General features: G+C 45.7%; 1 protein-coding gene across 1 annotated transcript in view; it reads right to left on the bottom strand.

Moving 5' to 3' along the window:
• Nucleotides 1-362: 362 nt before the first annotated feature.
• Nucleotides 363-16,567, bottom strand: part of LOC140209561 (laminin subunit beta-3-like) — a 47,890-nt gene continuing 31,685 nt past the window's right edge. The window contains exons 15-23 of the mRNA XM_072277827.1: nucleotides 14,000-14,169; nucleotides 13,006-13,214; nucleotides 12,236-12,424; nucleotides 11,176-11,320; nucleotides 9,017-9,224; nucleotides 7,654-7,795; nucleotides 5,997-6,173; nucleotides 2,626-2,776; nucleotides 363-719 (exon numbers count right to left, since the gene is read on the bottom strand). Coding sequence (XP_072133928.1) covers nucleotides 580-719; nucleotides 2,626-2,776; nucleotides 5,997-6,173; nucleotides 7,654-7,795; nucleotides 9,017-9,224; nucleotides 11,176-11,320; nucleotides 12,236-12,424; nucleotides 13,006-13,214; nucleotides 14,000-14,169 — 1,531 coding nt within the window. The 3' untranslated portion in view covers nucleotides 363-579. The remainder of the gene's footprint in view (nucleotides 720-2,625; nucleotides 2,777-5,996; nucleotides 6,174-7,653; nucleotides 7,796-9,016; nucleotides 9,225-11,175; nucleotides 11,321-12,235; nucleotides 12,425-13,005; nucleotides 13,215-13,999; nucleotides 14,170-16,567) is intronic.

The raw sequence follows: 16,567 nt of genomic DNA, 5'->3' as shown, positions 1-16,567 counted from the left end.
ACCAATGTGTACACAGGCATAGGAATTAATTCAGACTGACTGACTCACCTGATCCTCTGCCATCATTCAACATCAAATGAGAAGCAGTGGTTCAACATGGAAACATCTCAGTTACCCCACACTGCCCAGAAGGTGGCAATGGCAAACCACTTGTTTAGAAAGATTTGCAGGAACAATCACAGCACAAGATGATAACCCCCAAACACCATTGTTGCTTCAGGAAGTGAACTCTACAAGTAAACCAGGGCTTTCGCTCCATCTACTGAAAAGCTGATTGTTTTAAATTTATTGCATTTTAATAAGTTAATACAACACTGTGTAATTAGCTTCCAATAGAAAGCTTTTCATTTGCTACCCATAAAACAAAATTGAACACATTCCAGTTAAAAAAAAGTGGAGAAATGCAAGTGAGAATGAAAATATTCATGATGGATGTTTTTTTAAAAAAAAACTGCTTGGGACAAAGTCATTTTTGAATAAAGCAAAGTCAGAGTCTCGTAGTTCAAATCCTAATCTGAATTTTGAATCTTCAGAAACAAAGAAGCTCTTCAGCAAGCCTCATGCGATGCCCATGTAGTGTTATGGTGTGCATTGTCTGTAGTACCGTGCTTGAGATTCAATATACTCCTTGATCTTGGCTACTTTATTCTGATGATCTTCTAGCTGTGCAGACTTGCTCTCCAGTTGCTTGGCTCCCAGTGCAAGGCTCTGTTCGGTTGCTAAAATGAAAGCACATTCACAGTGTCATCAAAAGATTCCGAACAAGGGCCACTGTACGAGACACCGCAACATCAACTGGACAAGGTAAACCATTGTAAGCATAGCCTTCACTTTCTTCTTCTTCTTCTCTGTCTTGTTTTATGGCGGTTGGCACCCAGCTTAATGGTTCATTACCGCCACCTTCTGCTCCAGAGTGTGCAATAGACTTACATTCTAAATCCTTCCACCCAATCTCTCTCAATCTCTCTCTCTCTCTCACACACACACACACACACAAACTCTTTCTCTCTCTCTAACCTACACCTTATCCTCCCATCTTTGGCCGTCCTAGTACCCTATTCCTGCTTATCCGTCATATCCTATAAAAAATACCCTGTACCCCTTAACCCTGACCTGTGCTCTCTCACCCATGCCCAGCAACCCTTTTAATGTGATTTCCTGCACCCCCAATTCCCTTAGATTAATTCTCATCATCTCTCTCTGTACCCCATACTTCCTGCAACTCAGAACTACATGTTCTATTGACTCCTCTTCCCGACATTCCTCACACAATCCTGTCTGGTGTTTCCCTATCATATTCAATGTTTTGTTTAATGCACAGTGCCCCATGGCCTTCACTTTACTGACCATACAATTCGCTGCTTCACAGTATGGAACCCAACTTAATTTCATAGAACTCAGAACAGTACAGCACCAGGCCCTTCAACCCACAACATCTGTGCTGACCACAGTGCAAATTAAACTGATGATCTTCTGCTTGCACACGATCCACACCCCTGCAGTCCCTGCAGACTCCTGTGTTTACGTGAACTGAGCTGAGGAGGAATTTCTTTAGCCAGAGCGTGGTGTGTCTGTGGAATTCATTGCCACTTGGAGGCAAAGTTACTGGGTATATTTATTTATTAATGGAGATACAGTGCACAATGACCCTCCGAGATGCACCACCCAGCAACCCCGATTTAACTTTAGCCTAAGCATGAGACAATTTTCGATCACCAATTAACTTACCAACCGGTGGACTGTGGGAGGAAACCAGAGCACCCGGAGGAAAGCACACAGTCACAGGGAGAACGTACAAACTCCTCACATTCGGCAGTGGGAATTGAACCTGGGTCGCTGTTACCGTAAAGTTTTATGCCAGCCACTACACTACCGTGCCGCCCCTAAAGCGGAGGTGGCTGAGCTCTTGATTAGTAAGGGCGTCAGAGGTTACGGGCAGAAGGCAGGAGAATCGGGTTGAGAGGGAATATAAATCAGCCACTCTTCTAAACTCCAGCGAGCCTTCAAGTGGCCCTTATACATTAACCCTTTCACTTCTGGGATAAGTTTTGTGAACTTTCTCTGCACTCCTCCCCAATGCCAGCACATCCTTTCTTAGATAAGGACCCAAAATTGCTCCAACACTCCAAGTGTTGTCTGACCAATGCCTTATAAAGCCTCAGCATCACATAGTCTCCATTCAAAATCTCCTTGGCGCCAAAGGTGGCATGAAAAAACTGAGACACCAATGCAGGAAAAGTGAGTATCAGACACGAGATTGCCCTTCCCAATGATGAGGTCTCAGTGACCATGTGCCACCCACACTCAGTCTGCCGAAGCCCATTTGACATTCTGCCTCTCTGGTATTAAGAGGAGAGTCTGACCTCCTCTCTCTGGATCTTTTGCCCCACCTAGGAACTGGTTGGAATTAGAACAGGAGCAGATGGGTGCTGACCTGCCTCCAAAGAGGAGAGGTAGCTTCACTGGACAACAGCCTGGAGCAAACTGAACTCTGCCATTGGTTCCCAGTACACCAGAGTGGAATTCACAACAACACAGCCTTTCTCCACCATTGGACACTCTCCTGGCACATCCCCTCCATAAATATTCATCCAATTTCATGATAAAGGACAGCCAGTTACTTACCTTTAATCACTGCCATTAACTCCTCATACTTTTTAAGGTACTGTCCAGCCTCAACTTTAATCCGATTGACTCGGTCCATTATGTCCTGCGGGAGAGGTTCTGGAACCTTATTTCGAAGTTTCTCATACTCAGCAAGGAGAAGTTTCAGATCCTGGGGAAGGAACACATTGGAAACGGTGACACACTTTACACGCTGCTGTACCATGTCACACACGACACATTTGTGCAAGATGGTTCCTTTGTCATTCTCCAGCACACGAGTGTAAAGGAGAACGAATTGATTGCTACTCCAGATCCACAAAAACACAATTAGCATAAAGAACACAATAAAAACCAATAAATTTAAAGATAAAAGCAATCCTATAAAACATATTGTGCAAGTAACGGTTATATACTGTACATAGACTGGTAGAGTGACACTGTGTATGTAGTGGTGGTTGGGCTGGTGGGATGGGTGAATTAGCTTGGTGGAAGGAACTGTTTTTGAGTCTGGTGGTCCTGGCGTGGATGCTACATAGCCTCATCCCCGATGGGAGACAATCAGTCCATGAGCAGAGTGGGTCGGATCGTTCATGATGCTGCTGGCCTCTTTCTGTATCTGTGTCCTTGATGGAGGGTAGGCTGGTGCCAGTGATGTGTTGGGCAGTTTAAACTACCCATTGTCGAGCCTTCCTGCCTGTCGCAGTGCAGTTTCCATGCCATGCTGTGCTGCCACTTGTTAGGATGCTCTCCACTGCGCCTCTGTAGAAGGTCGCGAGTACTGGTGTACATAGTCCAGCTCTCTTCAGCCTCCTCAGAAAGTAGAGGCACCAGGGAGCTTTCTTGACTGTATAGGACGTGTTCTGGGACCATGAGAGAACTCGTATTCTGCCTAGTCCAATTGAACTGAACCTGGACCATATCCCATTTCTCCCATCCATGTACCTATCCAAACTTCTCAAACGTTACAATCAAACCCACATCCAACATTTGCCGTCAGCTCGTTGCAACTCTCTTACCACCCTCTGAGTAAACAAGTTCTCCTTAGGCTCCCCTGAAATACTTCTCCTTCCACCTCTAAACTATGACCTCTAGATCTAGTCTCTCCCAACCTCAGTGGTAAAAGTCTGCTTGTATTTCATCATCACTGTGTGCCATGTCGTATGACATCATTATGTGCCGTGTCATATGACATGGGTGAACAAGGTCTTTCTATGGCCGTGATTGTTCCTGGCAAGTTTTTGCTACAGAAGTGGTTTGCCATTGCCTTCTTCTGGGCAGTGTCTTTACAAGACGGGTGACCCCAGCCATTGTCCATACTCCTCAGAGACTGTCTGCCTGGTGTCAGTAGTCGCATAATCAGGACTTGTGATCTGCACCAGCTGCTCGTACGACCATCCACCACCTGCTCCCATGGCCTCACGTGACCCTGGGGCATTGGTGGCTAAGGAAATGCTACACCTTGCTCAAGGGTGACCTGCAGGCTAACGGAGAGGAGCACCTTACAACTCCTTTGGTAGAGACACATCTCCACCCTGTGACCCATTTACCCTTTCTATAACCCTCATAATTTTGTTTACCTCTATAAAATCTCCCCTCATTCTCCTACACTCCAGGGAATAAAGTTCTAAGCTGTTCAATCTTTCCCTATAACTTGGGTCCTCAAGTCCAGCAACATCCTTGTACATTTTCACTGCACTATTTCAACATTATTCACATCTTTCCTGCAGGTAGGTGACCAGAACTGCACACGAGCCTCCAAATTAGGCCTCAACAATGTCTTACACAACTTCAAAGTAACACCTCCAGAAGACAGCAGACTGGCAGACTGGCAACTGATGACCAGTCAGCCGGCTGTGGGATCTTGCAGTGCAAGTGTCTGATGAGATTACAACAGACAACACGTCACAAATACTTCACTGGTGACAAAGCTGTTAGAACGGATTCAAAAAGCACTTTCGAAATGCAAGATGGCTTTGACAGAGCAGTTACAATTGAAACCTATCCGATGTTGAAAGGCCTCGATAGAATGGATGTGGAGAGGATGTTTCCTATAGTGGGGGAGTCTCGGACCAAAGGCACAGCCTCAGAACACAGGGATGTTCATCTACAGTGGAGATGAGGAGGAATTTCTTTAGCCAGAGGGATGGTGAATCTGTGGAGTTTGTTGCCACAGGTGGCTGTGGAGGCTGAGTCATTGGGTATATTAAGGCAGAGGTTGATAGATTGTTGATTGGTCAGGGTATGAAGGGATACGGGGAGAAGGTAGGAGATTGGGGCCGAGAGGGAAATGGATTAGACATGATGAAATGGCAGAGCAGACTCAATGGGCCAAATGGCCTAATTCTGCTCCTGATACTATATTCTGGTTTAAGCCTGAATATCCCATTCGAACTAAATACAAGAGGGATTTGTCTAAAACACCAGGGCACTGATTGCACTCAGTAACAACTTCCAAGTCAAGTCTTGAAAGGAGTAAAAAAAATTAAACAGTAGTGAATTAATTCCCATTGTACATTATATTATGTTTTATTCAATGTAAACTAAAGGACATTCATTTAAGAAGGGTGGAGGAGTGTGGGGGGGGAAGAAATATCAACAGTAATTTTTTTTTAAATTCACAAACACACACACACACACTCAGACAGTGGTGGGTTTCTGGAACACACTGCCAGGGGTGGTGGTAGTAGCTGATAAAACAGAGACTTTTAAGAGATTCTGACAGTCACAAGATGGGTGCGGCAGGATATAGAGATGAAACTAGGTTATGGGCTGTGTGGGAAGGAAGTGAAAAGATGTCCAAATAAAAGGGTGTTGGGGTGGGGGAAAGATGCCCAAATTAAAAAAAGGCATCCTCCCTCCCCCCCCCCCACCACCTTCCTTCTCCGTGCTGACGAAGGGTCTCGATCCGATACTTCGAATGCTTGCTGTTTTCCATAGATCCTGCCTGGCCTGCAGAGTTCCTCCAGTATTTTGTGTGTGTTGCTCTGGATTTCCCGCAACTGCAGACTTTCTCGTGTTTGTAGAAGAAAGTGTTAGACTACGGCAACACACACAAGATGCTTGAGGAACTCAGTAGGCCAGTTAGACTAGTCCTGGACTAGGTTTATATAGGTCAACAGAACCTAGAACACACTGCCAGCAGTGGCGATCGAGGATGACACAAGAGAGACATTTAAGAGGCTCTTGGTTAGTCTCAAGATGGGTACAGAGAGTGATAGAGATGGAAATAGGTTATGGGCTGTGCAAGAATGAAGTGGCAGACTGGTCCTGGAGTAGGTTTATAAAGGCAGGCCCAACACTGTGGGCTGAAGGGCCTGTACGGTAATGTTCTCTGTTGTTTGAAAGCTAACTAACATCTTTTCTTCCCGTTAGTTTTTGCGAACACCTACCTGCTGAGCCTCCTCCCCCGTTTCATATACATTTTTAGCAGTCCACTCCAGCTCATGGGCCTTCTGCAGATTTGCCTTGTTCTGTGTCAGCAGGCTGTTGATCTGACCAGCAAGACCTCTCAGTCGTGCAGTCATGTCCTGCAGGCTGGCCTCTGTACTCACCAGCTTGTCCTCGGTCTGTAAAACACAGCAAACCGTTACCACCATGGGCAGTAATGTACTTTATTTTATGCATTACCGAGCACAACAATGAATAGTGACAGTAAACATGACAGATTCTGGCGTAATTGGATAATTAGATCGTCACAGCACACAGAGAGCTTTGGGTGTCAACTAACTGCTAAATATACACCCACACATTTCATGCAGTGCACCATCTTTATCCCGGCGAAAAGGAACCAAAAACCAGAGGAAACAGGCTTAGGGCGAGAGGGGAAAGATTCTAAAAGCTGGGTATGTGGAACAAGATGCCAGAGGAAGTGGTAGAGGGGAGTACAATTATGAAGTTTTAAGGGGCAATCTGTTGAAGGAAGTCAGCAGGGCAGGTAGCATCTGTGTGTGTGGGGTGTGGGGGGAGGAAGGGAGAAACTGTCAGCTTTCCGGGTCACACCCCCACATCAGGACTGAGAGTGGGGCAGGGAGAAAGGAATGGAAAGGGGGAGTGGTGAGACAAGATGATAGGCATTGTGACTCCAGTTAGGGGAGGGGAGGAATGAAGTAGGTCGATGTTTTGGGGTTCAAATTGCAGTAATACGTTTCACTTTCATGTTTTATTTTATTGAAATGCAGCAATCCCGATTTAATCCTAGCCTAACCACGGGACAATTTAAAATGAGCAATTAACCTACCAGCCAGCAGCGGGAATTGGACCCTGGTTGCCTGTACTGTAAAGCGTTGTGCTAACCACTACACTACCGTGCCCCACTACGTGTGGCGGCCGTACAAAACGCACTGTGAACATTGTGTGCAGTTCTGACGGTCGCATTACAGGAGCGATGTGGAGGCTTGGGAGAGGGGCCTGAAGAGGTTCACCGGGATGCTGCCTGGATTAGAGAGTGTGAGCTATAAAGCGAGCACGGACAAACTTCCTCTGGACTGTCAGAGGCGGAGGGGTGACCCGACAGAAGTTTATAAAATTTACAATAGGGTAGACAGTCAGAATTTTTATCCCCCAGGGTTGAAATATGGGGCATTAGAGGACACGAGTTTCAGAGCAGAGGAGAAAGATTTTTAGAGTGATGTGTGGGTCAAATTTTTTTATTATTAGACGCACACAGATACACGCAGAGTGGTGGATGCTCGGAACGTGTTATGTGCTGCCAGGGATGGTGGTGGAAACAAATACGATAGTCGCGTTTCAGAAGTTTTTGGATTGGCGCCTGAATATTCAGGGGATGGATAGATACGGAGCACAGAGAGGCAGAAGAGACTTTGCTCAATTTGGCATTGTGTTCAGCACAGACACGGTGGGGTGAAAGGCCTTTTCCTGTGCAGAATGCAGATTAAAGGCCGGTTATCAATAAAACCCCTGCTCTGACTGGGCTATATATTGCACTGACAGAGGGCCTCCTTAAATCAAAGGAGACTGGCCTGGTGAGATACTGTACACAGTCAAATTTGTATGATTCACTGACTGAAGGAGTCAGAATTAACTCACCTCTCTGACACGATCCTGTGTAGAGGTGATGGCCTCTCTGATGTCACCGATCTTATCGTTCACCTTCCCCAGGGCATCGTTAGTGTCTCGCAGAGCATCACGAGCTTCACCAATGTTGTCCTTCACTTCATCAGCTCGTTCCCTGCAGCATAGCACAAGGCGACACAGAAAAAGACCGATTTAAATTGACTGCGGTTTCATTCAAAGGGAGAACTGAACATAGAAAAGTACATCCCATGATGTTATGCCAGCCTTTTAACCTACTCCAAGATCAATCTAAGCCCTCCCTCCCTCATAGCCCTCCATTTTCCTATCCTGTATGTGTCTGTCTGAGAGTTTCTTACATCTCCCTAATGTATCTGCCAATACTAGTAGTATGTTCCACACACCCGCCACTCTCTGTATAGAAGAACTTGTCTCCAACAATCCCCTATACTTTCCCCCAATCACCTTAAAATTATTCCCTCTGCTATCAGCCACTTCCACCCTGGGAAAAAGTCCCTGACTGTTCTCTTGATCTATGCCTCTTACCATCTTGCACACTTCTATCAAATCACCTCTCACACTCCTTTACTCCAAAGAGGAAAGCCCGAACTCCCTCAACCTTTCCTCATAAGATGTGCTTTCTAGTTCAGGCAGCATCCTGGTTAACCGCTGAACCAATCTGTTGGGATTGTAGGATAGAAAGGCCTTTTCTAAATATTCCCATAATACTGCAAAGGTACATGGATGGGAAAGATTTGGGACGGCGGGGATTATCAGCCAAATGGGACAACTCAAACACACACAAACTGCTGGAAGAACTACAAGGAAGGCACCTTGGCCAGCATGAATAAAAGTTGGCCCGAAGGTCCATTTCCATATTGTACATGGGAGAAGGGGGTAATATATTTGACAATGGACTTAACTTTAGATGCAACATTATTTATTTTTTGGAGATACAGCGTGGAATGGGCCTTTCTGGCCCTTCGAACCACACCGCCCAGCACCTCCCAATTTAACCCTAGCCCAACCACAGGAAAATTTACAATGATCAAACCGGTATGCTTTTAGGAAAGCTGGAGGAAACCCATGCGGTCACAGGGAGAACTCCCTACAGAGGGCACCAGAATTGAACTCTGAACTCTGACTCCAAGGTGCAACGGTGTCACACTAACCGCTGTGACACTAGTGTGGTGTTTCTACAACCACATTTTAATTCATTTCAGATCATTTATTAACTGGGACAAGAGTGACGTTCCTAAATACTCCTCTAAAAGTGAGATGGTTGGAAACACAGGAACATTCACAGCGACCTCGATGCAGCAACTCATTGGCTGATATCAGACTGGAAGGGTTGGCCCCCACCACACAGTCACACTACCTGGCTCTCTGTGCTTCATTAAGCAGGGCCTTGGCTGTTTCAACATCCTCCTGGGTATCCGCCAGGATGTTGGTGACGTCAGGAAGGCTGGCTGCGATGTTGCGCAAGGTGTTGATCTTGCTTCGGATGGTGGCGGCGTCCGTGGGCAGCCTGAGCGAAAGGACGCTTTCGCTGATCTTCTGAATTTCATCTGGGTCGGCCTGGGCTGCTGCAAGATTCAAGTTGTGTGTGGCTTATTAAAAGGGTTCGAGGAAGTAAACTGGACCACCTGACTGTTTCTATACAGTGGCATCCTGGATTTTAATAAAAATACGTTAAAATATGGTCACAAAATCAATTGTCACTGCCTCAGAGGCAGAACTCTCAGAGAAGATCATTGTGTGATTTGAGTGATGGGGGCACGGAACTAGTGCTATGGTTAGGGTCCTGAGACACACAAGTTCAAATTCCTTTTAGCAGATATTGTTTAAATTCAGTTGATATTCAGAAAAGTTTTAAAAAGTCAATAATTGTCAAAAATTGTTCACCAGCTTCCTTTAACCCAAACCAGCCTGGTCCAATAGAAATCAACGTTGGATCACAAACTCATTCATGTGATGTAATAATTTATTTTATTAATTACTTTATTTACTTAGTGATTCAGTGTGGGACAGGCCCTTTTGGCCCAGCGAGCCATGTCATCCAGAATAATTTAACCCCCACCTAATCACAGGAAGGTTTACAATGACCAACTAACCTACTAACCACTATGTCTTTAATTGAAATCAACGTCGGACCACTGACTGATTCCTGCGGCATAATAATCTACTTCAGTGGTAACTATCTGCAGAAGGATAAATCTCAGGTTGAATATGACATACATACTTCGCACTGGACAACAAAGATTTTGCTTCCTGAATACTTTTGGGTGTATCTTATGAATTTTAGGCTTCTGATCATGAAAATTACCATGAAATTTCCCTATCATGCACCATTAAAAATTGCCTATATTTGTTATTTCAATTCATGATTCATGTCAATTAAAATGTTGCCCACAGTGTAAACTGAAACTGTGAAGTGCAACATGTCACTAAAGATTCATTTTCTGCATTCCATTTAGACTCTTCCCTGCAAATCTTGGCGCTGTCAGTAATGAACATGGTGAAAGGTTTCACCAGGATATTGCGGTCATGGAGAAACGGTATCAGGGCAACTGGAATCCATCAACACTGGCTGATTATGGTTGGACACTTAAGTGAGAAGCCTCAGACACTGAGTACAAATGAAAATCATCCACAAAACGTTTTTAGTTTAGTTGAACTATTGCAAAGTGTCACATCTGGTATGCAATTAAATGCGTTATATTCAATAAAAGTTAATTTCTTGTTTATCCAAATTCCTATGTGATATAATTTCAGACTAGTTGTATTTGTGTTCAGCTTCAACTGGTCTATCATAAACAAAAAAAAATTCTGAGGAAGCAACACTTTCAGAAAAATTTGTTGTCCAGTGTAATAAATAAATGTACTTTGCATCTTTATTTGCTTAAATAGCACAGATTTTGACTTTATTATGGTACAAGCGGATAAAATCCGGGACCATATATTTGCAAAATTCTTATCCGCTTGTTTAAATAGTTCTCTATCCTTATCAGGGTGGTGTGGTGGAAATTATCTCTAACAGAAGAGGTGTAAGTCGCTCCTTCACTCCACTGGCCTACAGGTCACCCTTGGGCAAGGTGTAGCACCTGCTTAGCCCCCCAGTCTGGGTCATGTGAAGCCATGGGAGCTGGTGGTGAAGTATTCTACATAACATGAAGCCAATCCCCAGCGCCATGTATAGAATGCAAAACTCCAATACTTGCAAGAGAAATGTCTTTCTACCAGCTTCCTGTGTAGTTTTTTTTATATTAGCACTTCCTGTTCCAGACACACAAATAGGTACTGTGGTTGGTGGATGAGTTGGTATGCGCACTGCCTACGCCCCTTGTCAATTGAGCTCTGCCTAGAACACAGAACACTACAGCACAATACAGGCCCTTCGGCCCACAATGTTGTGCTGACCTTTTGACCTCCTCCAAGAACGATCTAACCCTTCCCACTTGCATAGACCTCGTCATGCGCCTTTTACAGACAAGACCAATTAGTTAAAATAGACTAAAATTTTGAGAAGCTGCTCACTTGTCAGAAAGTCTTTGATTTGGCTGATGAGGTTCTTGATGTTTGCGAGGTTATTTTGCATCTGATCCTTGGCTGAGACAACTCGATTTGTCAGACCTAAGGCATTGTCCTTAATCCTTTGAGCCATTTGTTCAGTATCTTCAAGCTGAAAAAAAATCACAGGATATCTTGGTTCACACACAGCCTAGGATCAGTTTTGAGACCACTATACTTAAAGACATCCAGCCCTCAGAATTGATAGGTAGATTCAGTCAATGAAAGCATTGTACAAGACACTGGTGAAACTGTACCAGAGATTTGCATACAGTTTTGGTCACCTCGTTATAGGAAAGATGTTATTAAACAGGAAGGAATTACAAGAACGTTGCCAGGACTTCAGGAACTGAGATATAGGGAGGAGTTGTGAAGGCTAGAACTTTATCCCTAGGTGAGCAGGAGTCTGAAATGATCTTATAGAAGCAACAGGATTATGGAAAGGGCAAATCTGCTCAGCCTTTTTCTCCAGGGAAAGGGAATCAAAAATTAGTGGCAAACATTTAGGGCAGGTGATTTGGGGTCCACAGACCCCTTGCTTAATGATATTTGTTCCATGGCATAAAAAAGGTTTGGAATCCCCGGAGAGAAGGGAAAGATGTTTTAAAAAGGGACAATGTTCACCCAGAGGGTGGTGGGTACGTGGGACGAGCTGCCAGGTGAAATTGGTAGAGGCAGGTACATTAACAACATTTGGAAGACTTGTGGACAGGAAAGGGTTGAAGGGCTTATTGCTATGCTGCACTCTATTCTATACCGTGCTGGGGGTGGTGGGGTGTTTACTGTGGGATCTCCAGCCTGCACTGTGGAGAGACTCACGAACACTTCAAGTATCAGAAAGCAGGTGGTAACCACAACAGATCAAAAGGGCAGCTGGATGGTTCAGATTTCTGGGGGGGACTCCAGGACTCCGGAACTCCGGGACTCCGATTTTACACCAAATGACTTGCACTGAAGAACTAAGAGCATTAAGCAAAATGGTTTACTGAGCAATGTCAATTCCAAACAATCTACAAACCCAGCTTACCTTGCGGGAGAGCTCTGCAATCCTGTTGGTGACACCTGGGATGGAGGTACTTCCTCTCTCAGCGTCTTCGATCGCTTTGCGTGCCAACTGAAGAGCACCCTGGCAGCTGCTGCCCTGACAGACCTCCGGGCATAGCTCCCCCACGCATCGCTCTGCAGTGCAGGGCTCTTTCCTGGAGTCACCACAGACCTACAGGAAAGGTCAGGCATTTATCTTACACACTGCCATCATGGTTCAAATTGTCACCCACCGAATGTTGAGCGGACATGAAGAGAATCTTTCCAATAGTGGGGAATGCTAGGAACAGACAGCACAGCCACTGAGTACAAGGTCATCCCTTAGAACAGAGATGAAGATGAATTTGGTTAGGTTTTGTAACCTCAAAACATTTAACTAATTCAAAGGAAAGCAAGAGAGAACATATATACAAGATTACTCAAGTATTACTGAAATATTAAATATACAAATTTCTTTAGCCAGAAGGGCCAGAGGGTGGTGAATCTGTGGAATTCATTGCTGTGGAGGACAAGTCATTGGGTGTATTTAAAGCAGAGGTGATAGTTTCTTGATTAGTCAGGGGGGTCAAACGTTATGGGGAGAAGGCAGGAGAATGGGATTGAGAGAGAAGATTAATCAGCCATGAATGATGGCACAGCAGACTTGATGGGCTGAATGGCCTATTTCACCTCCAGTCTCTTATGGTCCTATAACTGATTACAGCAGTGCACAACAGGAGGACAGCAGGTCCTCCTGTGGAAATGATGCCTTACCTTGTGGATGAGCGGCAAGACATCCGGGGTCTTCAGGCCATCCTTCAGCACCTGCAGCTTGTCCCTGTTGTCTGTGCTTAGTCGCGTCTCAAGGTTCTTTGCGGTGAAGCGAGCATCTCGAGCTTTAAGGATAGTGGGTTCGACGGCAGTGACTCGGTCTTTGGCTCCCTGGGAGCGTTGGTACGAGGAGAGAATGCTTGTGAAGGTGCCTGAGAAAACGGAAGTTACCACGATGCGTTCAGGGTGAAGCAGAGGCTGCTTGACGTTGTGCAGATACTAACATGGATTTCCCTCATTGAATAAATGGCTGCTTCAGGCAACCTCCTAACCATGAGGCCCGTCACAGAACATGAAACAATGGAGTTGTTACAGAGCAGAACGAGGCCAATCAGCCTATCGATCTTCTAGCAGAACTGCCCCATGTTTTACCCCGATCCCCGCAAACTACTTCCATCAAATGCCTTCCCAATTTGCTTTCAAAAGCTTTAACTGACTCCGTCTCCACCATACTGTGTTCAAGATCCAGAGCATTAATTATCACTCTACACAAAATACATTTCCGCCACCCTTCCTTGTAGATTTGCACAGAATCTGAAATCTCTGAGCCAGGTACCGAACCAACGAAACAGACTCCTTCTCTATACTTTCCACGGTCTCATCTACCTCGATCTAATCTCCTCCCAGCCGGTGCACTGGGGAGAATGACCCTAGCTTTTCCAGTCTGACCCAGGAGCTCAAATCCCTCTTCTCTAGGACCATCCCAACAAGTTCTGATCGCCTCATTATTGGAAGGATGTGGAAGTTTTAGAGAGGAGATTTACCAGGATGCTGCCTGGATTAGAGAGCATGTCTTATCAGGATTAACAGCCAACCTGAAACGCTTTCTCTGCATCGACTTCCTCGTGTTACTTGAGCTGATGAGTATTTCTGGGGTTTTATTAGGGAGAGGAACCGATCACTCACTGAAATCTAACCCACACCCGCTGCTCCGTACCTTGATTGCCCTCAGAGCCTTCAGCAATGTAGCGGTCCACCTGCTCCCTCTTCATCTGCACTTGGCTCTCCATGTCTCTCATGTCACTCTTCAGCTCATCCAGTTCTCTCTGCAGCCGGAAACTTTGATCCACATTACTGAAATCAGTGTTGATGTTGTTTGACGCCAATCTGTGAATACATGAAACAAAATCATCGAACATCAGAGCACAGTACAGGCCCTTCAGCCCACAATGTTGTGCCGACCTTTTAACCTTCTCCAAGATCTATCTAACCCTTCCCTCCCACTTTGCCTTCCAATTTTCTATCATCCATGTGACTTTCTTACATGTCCTTAATGTATCCGCCTCTACCACCACCCCTGGCAGGATGTTCCACCCACCCACCACTGTCTGTGTATAAAAAAAAACTCTTGCCTCTGATATCTCCCCTATACCTTCCTCAAATTTCCTTAAAATTATGACCACTCATATTAGTCATTTTTGCCCTGGGGAAAAAAGTCTCTGTCAACGCCCTCAGTCTGTGCCTCTTATCATCTTGAACACTTCTATCAAGTCACTGCTGTGCTCCAAAGAAAAGCTCACTCAACCTTTCCTCATAAGACATACTCTCCAATCCAGGCACAGATTCGCCCTCTGCACCCTCTCTAAAGCTTCCACATCCTTCCTATGCTGAGGCGACCAGAACTAACTAACACTCCAAGTGTGGTCTAACCAGGTTTTTATAGGGCTGCAACATTACCTTGCAGCTCGAACTCAATCCCCCGACGTATCCCCTGAATGCACGTAAACGACTAGGTTTTGGAATAAGGATCTGTTCCTGGTCCACAGCTGTTGTTTAGTGTCACTACAAGCAACTCTCACTGTGATTACCTGGTTCATTCCCCTCTCTAGTCTCACCTTGCATACAGCAAATAGGAGATAATGTGACCACAAGATATAGGAGCAGAATTAGGCCATTTGGCCCATTGAGCTTGCTCTGCCATTTTATCAAGGCTGATCAATTGCCCTTTCAGTCCCAATCTCCTGCCCTCTGCCTGTAATCCTTCATGCCCTGACTAATCAAGAATTTATCAGCCTCTGCCTTAAATATACCTAATGACTTGGTTTCCACAGCTGCCTGAGGCAATGATTTCCACAGATTCATCACCCTCTGGCTAAAGAAATTCCTCCTCATCTCTGTTCTAAATGGATGTTTTAGTATACCCATTGACTTGGCCACCACAGCTGCCTGTGGAAATGAATTCTACAGATTCACAATCCTCTGGTTAAGGACATTCCTCCTCATTGCCATTCTAAATGGACATCCCCCTGTCCTATAATGAGTCTGATCTACCTCTTGTTTTGCGTCAAAGTCCATAAATTCCTCCAGATGTGGAGTTTTTAAAAGTTTTCAAAGAGGAAACACTGGCGTGGTTTAAGAAAATACATGCTGTTTGCAGCTGGTTCATTTCTACCACCAGAGGGAACCGACACGTCACTTCAGCCATTCTGTGCCTCTTTCAGGGCTTCAGCCTAGACTTGGCTCTGCCAACTCCAGGTGACCCTATCACCCCATGGCTCAGACCATCTCCGGGTGTCCGGGTGACTCTACCACCCCTCGGCTCAGATCGTCTCCGGGTGACCCTGTCGCCCCACGGCTCAGACCGTCTCTGGGTGACCCTGTCGCCCCACGGCTCAGACCGTCTCCGGGTGTCCGGGTGACCCTGTCGCCCCACGGCTCAGACCGTCTCCGCGTGACCCTATCACCCCATGGCTCAGACCGTGGCTGACAACGAGAGGGCACTGCCTTGTGTCTGAGGAGGGTTGTGTCCATTATTGAAAAACCAAACAGGGATGAAGTGAGAGATCGCAGAGTGTTCATTTACAAAGATTATATTGGCAGAGTAAAACAGCATGGGTACAGGCTCCGCAGTCCCACCGGTCCATGCCGACCCAGCTAATCCCAATTTCCTGCGTACAATCCATATGCCTCCAAGAACCACCCCTCCATGTACGCGTCAAGTGGCTCTTCAGTGATACTATCATAACTGCCTCACCACTCCCTCGGGCAGCTCGTTCCTTACCTTCTGCATGAAAAGGTTGTCTCTCACGCCCCCTTTCAAATCCTTCCCCTAGATCCACACTCCCTAGTTTTGGTCTCCCCCACCCTGGGGAAAAAAATTGTTACTGTCCATCTTATCTACACCCCTCAGTTTAAGCAGTTTTAAGGTCACACCCATGCTGCAAGGAATAGAGAACTAGCCCGGCAAACCTCTCCCTATAAGTCAGGTTGCAACTAGTCCTGGCAACGTTCTTGTAAAGTTTTTCTGCTCTCTTTCCAGTTTACCCACATCATCTCTACAACAGGATGACCAAGGCGACACAGCATTCGAAGGCAACACACACAAAATGCTGCAGGCCAGGCAGCATTCATGGAAAGTGATAAACAGTCAACGTTTAGGGTTGGGAAGGAAGCGGGAAGATGCCAGAATAAAAAGGTGGGGGGAGAGGAAGGAGGATAGCTGGAAGGTGATAGGTGAATCCAGGTGGCTGGGAAAGGTCAAGGGCTGGAGAGGAAGGAATCTGAT

Source organism: Mobula birostris, chromosome 14 (genome assembly GCF_030028105.1).
Source record: "Mobula birostris isolate sMobBir1 chromosome 14, sMobBir1.hap1, whole genome shotgun sequence".
Lineage (NCBI taxonomy): Eukaryota > Metazoa > Chordata > Chondrichthyes > Myliobatiformes > Myliobatidae > Mobula > Mobula birostris.
This window is presented reverse-complemented; position numbering and strand designations above follow the sequence as displayed.